The sequence below is a fragment of the Argopecten irradians genome, chromosome 11, assembly GCF_041381155.1.
Source record: "Argopecten irradians isolate NY chromosome 11, Ai_NY, whole genome shotgun sequence".
Taxonomy (NCBI): domain Eukaryota; kingdom Metazoa; phylum Mollusca; class Bivalvia; order Pectinida; family Pectinidae; genus Argopecten; species Argopecten irradians.
This window is the reverse complement of record NC_091144.1, coordinates 18,840,507-18,849,414: the sequence shown is the minus strand read 5'-3', so window position 1 is coordinate 18,849,414 and position 8,908 is coordinate 18,840,507. Positions and strand designations below refer to the sequence as shown.

At 32.3% G+C, this 8,908-nt stretch overlaps 1 protein-coding gene across 1 annotated transcript; it reads right to left on the bottom strand.

The window, feature by feature from the left end:
- Positions 1-4,574: 4,574 nt before the first annotated feature.
- On the bottom strand, positions 4,575-8,196 carry LOC138335742 (uncharacterized). Its single transcript, XM_069284907.1, has 4 exons — positions 7,718-8,196; positions 7,200-7,340; positions 6,238-6,438; positions 4,575-5,808 (listed from the first exon to the last, which is right to left on the bottom strand). Exons 1-4 carry the CDS (start codon positions 8,147-8,149, stop codon positions 5,605-5,607), a joined length of 978 nt encoding a protein of 325 aa, XP_069141008.1. The 5' UTR covers positions 8,150-8,196; the 3' UTR covers positions 4,575-5,604.
- Positions 8,197-8,908: the final 712 nt, after the last annotated feature.

Here is an 8,908-nt window from a genome sequence, read left to right as displayed (position 1 = left end):
ATGTATTGACTTAAAGTGTAGATATCAATATTATTAATTTGTTAACCTACTTTGACAAAAAAAAGTTAAAAAAAAATGGTCGCACACAGAAAATTACAGTGCATGATCGGTCAATGTTAAAACTAATAGATAATCAAAATCAGAGAAATAATATTCATTTTTATAATGACTATGATCTTCATAAAGGAATGTGAAATATATAGGTATTTCCACAAAATCCACTAACTATAATAATCGCGCAAACATCAGAGCTCGGACTTTACCATAGACATTATATAGAAAAATCGTCAAATGATTATTTTAAGTACAGAAGGAAGAGACATTAAGGCAATCCTAACATTTATATTTTTTGGGAAGGAAATGTCTTCAAAACCATTGCTTTAACTTTATATGACATATACTAATAATGTCTTTTCCTACTGATAAATGTTTGTATGAAAGGAAGTCTAATAGCCGTCATTTTTCACACCAGACATGATGTAGTGGGTTAATTACGGTTTGGGACATGAACCTAATGTAAAGACACCACTAAAACAATTATCATTAACAACCCAGACGTAAGATAAAACATTTTAACATCTGATGTGATAATGATAACGTTATAAAGGTGAACATTGTACTTATCTTCTTTGTGTTACGCAATTTCAGAATTTTGTTTTAGACCGACTGAAATCAAAACATAAATATTATTTTTCAATTCAATAATATATAATGATCATTTGGATACTGTTTACCCTCTAGGTCATGCTGTGTTACGTGAAATTCACACATTTGTGGAAAACCATACAACATTTACTTTGTCAAGATAAATATATACAGGGATGTAAATCTTCTTAATCTCTATACCAAGGTCACTAATAAACATTCTTTTGCTGCATAACATAGTGATAGTGCATATTTTTCAAATTTTAATAAAACAAGGACATAGTCATTCAGATCCCCCGCCAATGGAGATATCAAAGCTGAAGTAAGTTTGATTGTGGAGACTTATGTGCATGAAAAAAAACAGGAAAAAGGAAGTTATGCTAAAGAAAGATGGAGTATATTTCAAGTAGAGCGGGGCTGCAATTGTTGAATCAGGTATACAGCCTTGACATTTATATTAGACTATGTACACAAAGATGGGTGGAGTTTTGCAAAGTAACATTTACCATTTACCATGATATTTTCAGCAATGTTAACGGAAACGGTAAAAAAAAAAATGAAAACCTAAAAATAGCAAAAGGTACTACTAGACCATAAAAAGAATGTGTCTATGAAGTTTCGTGGAAATATCTATGCTGGTTTTTGAGTTATGCTCCGGAAATGAACCTGCTACAAAAATATGATATTTTCAGCAATGTTTCTATGGTTACAGAAAAAAGCACAAAAAGTGAAAACCTAAAAATAGCAAAAGGCACTACTAGGCCATAAGAACAATGTGTCTATGAAGTTTCATGGAAATATCTCTGCTGGTTTTCCAGTTATGCTGCGGAAACAAACCTGGTACAAAAATATGATATTTTCAGCAATGTTTCCATGGCTACAGAACAAGTGCAAAAAATGAAAACCTAAAAATAGCAAAAGGCACTACTTGACCATAAGGACAATGTGTCTATGAAGTTTCATGGAAATATCTCTGCTGGTTTTAGAGTTGTGCTCCGGAAACGATTCTTACACAAAAATCTGCCATTTTCAGCAATGTTTCCATGGTTACAGAAAAAAAAGTACAAAAAGTGAAAATCTGAAAATAGTAAAAGGCACTACTAGACCATAAGACCAATGTGTCTATGAAGTTTCGTGGAAATATCTCTTCTGGTTTTAGAGTTATGCTCCGGAAATGAACCTGCTACAAAAATATGATATTTTCAGCAATGTTTCTATGGTTACAGAAAAAAGCACAAAAAGTGAAAACTTAAAAATAGCAAAAGGCACTACTAGGCCATAAGAACAATGTGTCTATGAAGTTTCATGGAAATATCTCTGCTGGTTTTCCAGTTATGCTGCGGAAACAAACCTGGTACAAAAATATGATATTTTCAGCAATGTTTCCATGGCTACAGAACAAGTGCAAAAAATGAAAACCTAAAAATAGCAAAAGGCACTACTTGACCATAAGGACAATGTGTCTATGAAGTTTCATGGAAATATCTCTGCTGGTTTTAGAGTTGTGCTCCGGAAACGATTCTTACACAAAAATCTGCCATTTTCAGCAATGTTTCCATGGTTACAGAAAAAAAAGTACAAAAAGTGAAAACCTGAAAATAGTAAAAGGCACTACTAGACCATAAGACCAATGTGTCTATGAAGTTTCGTGGAAATATCTCTTCTGGTTTTAGAGTTATGCTCCGGAAACGAACCTGGTACAAAAATATGATATTTTCAGCAATGTTTCCATGGTTACGGAAAATATGCAAAAAATGAAAACCTAAAAATAGCAATATCTCTACTGGTTTTAGAGTTATGCTCCGGAAACCATTCGTACGGACGGACGGACGGACGGACGGAACCCATTTGTATATCCCCCGCCAACTTCGTTGGGCGGGGGATAACAAAGACAAAGAATCAAACAACCGACAGTTATTAATGCATTGTATTCTCAAACTCTTTTTAAAATCTTTGATTTTTCTTTATATCATAGATATAGTATACATATCATTAAGGCCAATGAAATGATGAATACTATGACAATTTTTCGATCTTTAATATCAATTGATTAATTTTCGATATATGAAACGTTTATCGATTTGCTTGTAGAGCATGTTAACGTCGTTATTAAGATAGCACTATGACACAGTCAAATATTCCATAATCAAAACGAGACACAGCAAGACAGCAAGAACAATTCCAGTCTTCCAAACCACGACCCTATTCACCATGCCTAGTTAACCACTTTTCGCGAAATACGATTTTTTTAAAAAGCGTATGTATGGATGGATACTTATCTGTGAGAACCTTTGATAGCAAATTTATGTATCTACAAATATTTGTAATTGGTGGTGATTTTAAAGTATCAACGACGTTGAATTTATAGATTTGCATTTATAAATTCAGTATGTCAAACACAATTTGATACCACACGGATGAATAAAAATATGAATATGGATGTTGGTCCCCACCAAAAGTGTTATTTTTGTTGTTATCTATCATACGAAAATAACGTGGTTTGCATTTTTTTAGAAAGTGGCCCACTAATTAATCTGATATCTGGTAATATATGTCACGTATTTCTAAACACAGCATGCCATTTGGTATTTCAAAGACGTTTTTGGTTATTTGACAGCCAAAAAGTAAGACCAATCATATTAAGTATGGCGAACTGCAAGTTCACAAATAACAAAATTATATATATATATATATATATTTATTATCAAACCTACAAACACAAATGTAGCAGGGTATGTAAAGAATGTAGATCAAATTCACTGCTGAGTAGCAAAGTCAGTTACGGTACTGAATTGGGAGATAGACATTTAGCAATTTTCAAATTATTATGGAAGTGTTTTTAAGTGCAGTGTCACCAGTGAGCTAATAGCTTTTCTATATCATAACTTAATTTATATTCGATTTACGTTTTTATAAAAAAGAGATGTTTCGGTTTTAATTTGTATCAACACAAACAGAGTGGATAATTCCCTACACCTTAACAAACTATAATGGCATGGTCTTGGGATAATAGCTATATAAACGTTCTATATTTTAAAAATGTCGAATGTCATTTATAAGATGCAAACAATTTAAAATGAATAAAACAAAACGACACAAACCGGAGGGCAGTGTATATAGCACAACAAAATAGTATATGACGGTGTACGGTATAGGGGAGTTAACTCTTGATAGTCGCTAAAATAGATACAATGTATAGCAGGATGTATAAGATAACTTTTTTTTTATCTTACACCTTAATGTTATGATCGTTTTGATTACAATGTTTGCGAAATTGTCATTGTGTAGATTTTAATCTTTATTCTGGAGTGAAAATAAGTATATGCCATTCAATCATAGTTTGTCGGTCTATAAAAAAGTCTAAAGCGTATAATGAATAGTGTAAATCAATTTTAATATTTCAAGTTTACATATCTAAATAACATAAGTGCGTAAAATATTATAGTTCTCATTTCTAGACTAAAGTCTATTTTTAAACACAACACAACCTGAGAAATATAGATGCTCATGGATCATCAATATTAAACATTTTGTGCAATAGCACAGTACATTCCACATAAATAAAATTGGCCTAAAAATACATACATTTACAAAACACAATACAATAAATAAACATTCGTACGTGTACATTATTGACTGCAAATAAAAAATTGGGTAATTAGATATGAGACATTTCCTGATAGTTCATCATATATTAGTTTTCATGATATTGTAAACCACAACTGATGTCATCTATTAAAATGGCGAATGCATTGAAAAGACGAGTCAGTTTAAGAAAATCTCGAAATATTTGGCTACTGGATGTGGTCGAGTGACGAAGTGGTAAATAGTCTGACATTAAACCACTAGACAGACAGCTTTAGGTCGTCAGACATTGTATGAACACCCCCCCCCCCCCCCCCCCCCCCCCCCCATTTCGAGTATCCCCTCTCTCCTCTATCACAAAACCTGCAATTTTTCAAATGAAGTAATAGGAAGAAAAACTATATCGAAGATGTCCTACTTCAAAAATGATGAATGTACTTAAATTCGTCTGAATAGAATCATTTTGGACAATTGTATACGCCATTTCATTATTATGGACTTAAACAGGATATTATGCAAAAGATCGCTAACACAATCCAATGAAATCGTTGGAAAAGTTGAACTATTGGTAGGTATATTACCACATATCCTTGGTGTAATCAGGATATCTATACCGTTCTGTTCACGTCATGTAGGTTTGGCTTGATTTTTTTTTCATAATTCAATTTTATTTGTAATGAGCATTTCTATTGGCTTAAAAAAATTATGTATCATCCCATAAAGGAAAGAATGGTCGTTTATAACGTCGTTTCTGATGAATGGATTATCTTTATTTAATTGAATTAAAGTGTTAATTTGAATAGATTTTTATGTTACGGTATACACTCAAGATTTTTGTGTTATATCTTCATAACATAAAAATTCATCTAAGTTAATCCTAAGAAGTCTTATTAACAACCAGTGTCATTGCAGACGTGGAGGAGGGACATCTTAACCGCTCGGCCACCGAGGCATCATTTTTATCAATTATAAGACGGAAACAAAGTATTGCATTATACATTTGCAATAGAATAAACTAGACGAGTTGACTAACGCAATATCGACAGTTTATAAAAATGATTTAGATTTAAATCTCTTCTAATAAATGCTTATGGATGACAATGAGATATGTGTATAAATTCTGTCAAAAACGAGTAAATAAAAAAAGTTTATAAATACAAATTAACAATGCATAAATTAAATAAATAAACGAATAAAACAAGCGAATAAAAAGATAATTAGACTAGGTATATTACAGTCATGGAATATTCCAACCAAGCAAAACCCCTCATTTCATCCCGAAGACGCATGTAAACCATAGCCGTAAGTGAGGATGGAGCAGTTCATTCAACAATTTCAGAGGCGACTGAAAAAATAAAGATTCGCTTTATGATTTCACAATTTAACCTGCAGACGTGATAAGTTTGAAAGGTCAAGTATGTAGCTAAGAGCCGTTTCCGTCTCAAACATTTGCAGCATCATGTTATACATAGTCCCGAGTACATAAAATACTCTGTATTTGGAATAATACTTCATTCTCTCTGGGTTCATTTGCTGCGGTATGTTCCGACTTATTCTAGCACCGAAGTAGGATTTGGCCTGAAAGTAAATAAATGGAAATGTAAGTTAAATATCGGATGCGTATGCTTTTTGAAATATCAGCCAAATGATTCTGTAGTCATATATGTATATTGGCTTGTATATTAAATGCTGTCTTAGAATTACAAAACGTTTACAAAGCGAAATATTTTTGTAACAAAATAATTAAATATTACGAAGAGGGAAAGATAACTATTTTTTTTTCATCATTTTTAAAAAGTGTTAACAATATGTAAAGATATGATAATAAGTTATATTATGTTCTATGAGCAAATCTAACAAGGAAATAGATACTTTAGAAAGAAAATAAAAGCAACTTTTGTTTTTTGTATAATATACTGTTTAAGGATATAGTTTAAATGATGGTCATCAAAGGTACACATAACTACCATCCTCAATCTGATTTAAATATTCCCTTCCCAAACTCACCTCCTTTCCCAGACCAATGATGAGCTCGTCTATGTCTGGAACAATAACATCATTCAGGACACAGAAGAGGGAGGACCCCAGACTGCAGTCGACGTCACAAGCGACCTCGCTTCCACAAATATGTCGCTTTTCTATAGCAAGGAGGTCGGTCAGGTTTCTCCGATTGTAACGAAGCACTTGGATGACGTCAGTTAGTAATTTCTGAAACATGAATGAACACTTGTAAGGTGGATATGTAGGGCGAGACATGGTTACTCTACCGTAACAACACAATACGCATAGACTTGATAGAGTCACACATGTTATTGAAAGACTACTCAATGCTAAAGAATTCAGTATATTTTATATTTCATTTAAGCATAAAACGAAATTGACAATACAGTGATTAAGCTAATTAATGCTCGACATGTATTATATCGGATGATGGTTTAGAAAAAATTACTGTTGACCAACTCTGCGTGCGATAGACTTCCAGGTATTTCGCGAAAGTTTATCTTTGGACAATCGATATCTTAATCAAGCACATGCTAAAAATGATCTTATTATCGAACGTTGATCGTTGCAAACTGGTTTTGCAATGAAAATTGTTACCACTTAAGAAATTTGGTTTTTAATATCGATATTACCAATGCCACAACACAACTTCAAATTTCCGAAATGTGCATACTATAAAAGTGGAAATTTTCGTGAGGGGGATTATTTATTGATTATGCGAAAGCCACCCGATCATGAGAATTTCCTCCGTGTGTAATATTTTATACGTGTATACTACTACTAATTATTATTAGTTATTACGGATATTACCTTAGTTGTGAAATGTCTTAAAGTGTATATATCCCGAAAAAACAACACCGTGAAAGTTTTATGCATACAAATCGCGAAATTTAGAATTCGCGAAAATATCCACCCTTACAGCAGCTGATGGATTTTTAGCATTGACGAAAAGCATATAAAATAAATACCTTGTCAAATTTCTTTTGATTTTTGATCAGCATCACATTCTCCGATGGCGATCGGATGAAGTCCTCTACATTCCAGTTACTGACGAGATTAAGGGCGAAATCCAAACAGTCATCTGGTATGATTTCACTGTTGTCCTGGCACTGTAATTATAGAATATTACAATCAATTTACATCAGTATGGAATGTTTAAACTTATCAATAGTATTTACAAGTATTAAATAATTTGACAATGATAAAACATATGTTTGTTCTTAACTTTTTTCGATAAAACAAATTATAAGTTATCCTAAGTTTCATACACGCAGATTTTCAACTAATGTGTTTCTTACACTCTAGTTCTGATATTAGCAAATATTCAACAACTGTTTCAACAACAATAACATTTGTTGTTATTGCTAAATACAGATATCATTGTTTAGTTTTAAAAAGGAACAACGATGTTTAAAATAATTTTTCCATAGAATTAAAAATACAATATGCATCGCCTCATCAAACTACATTTTTTACATGTACTTACATAATTTAAAACCAGATGTTCTAGTGAATTTCTGAGAAATTGTACTGTAGGTATCGCCTTTTTCGATATGCTTTTCCAGAATCGAAAATGTAAGGATGCGGACCCTGAGATCTTGAGAACTGGTTGCTGATCTCCTACCACCGGGAAGGAGTTTCCCTTCAGAGTCACTACATGATCAGTATCTACATATCCGACTGGCGATGGTATGGGTGATAATTGTTCTGTCACCGCGTCTGGGTTCGTTTGAATGTTCGTTAAAGGACGAGGAGCATGGTTGTGATTGTCTCGTGGTCTATTGGCAGGGAATGTGTCAGTAAAACTTGGTGGAAATCTGTAAGATCCTTCGGTATCCCTGATAATCGGTGATGGGGCTGCAAGCGTCACCAGAAGGAACAAAACAAATACCTCGTGTACCAAATTTCCAGAATTCATTAGCTTCTGAAAATTAGAATAAAAAATTAGATCATTGTTTATATCTATGAAATAAATCTACGAAACAGCAAAGATAAAGGTATTCGCAAAAGCATTGATAAGAAGCAATTTTGCATGTGGTCTTCCTACTTCAATTTTTTTTCACTTTCATTCTTTGAAGAATACTATAATAGCTTATTGATATTGCAAAAAAATAGAAAAATAAAATAAAATAAAGCGAAAATCTGTTTCCGCATTCTATCTTGTCTAATCTTCTTAATATAAATTGTTTTGTTATGATTCAGTACAATAGGACAACAAATGAACCATTTCATTGGGAATTACTGGGATTATATATTCGAAAGCATTTATTGATTGAAGATAAAATTAGTTTCAATATGGAACATGTCTTTCTTTTTTTAATGATTGGAAAAATAGTTTCCGGCGAAGAACATGAAAATAGTTTGTACAAGCACATCCCGGCTACTTTCTTAAAAAGAATGAAATTCAAAATATTTAAGAAATATACTTAAGTAGACTTGTATCAAATGTTCTACAAAATTAATGATGACGACAAACAAACGCTGTTGAAAGAGATAATTGGTAAGACATCAATGACTAAAACATATGTATCGACTAGAAAGCTTCATTTGTCTGTAATATAATACTGTACATTTTCATATAATACAGATTATTTATACTCGTGTATAATCACTTAATTTTCAAATGCAACATAAATTATTGTACGGGCATGGACCACATCATATTTACTTATCATCA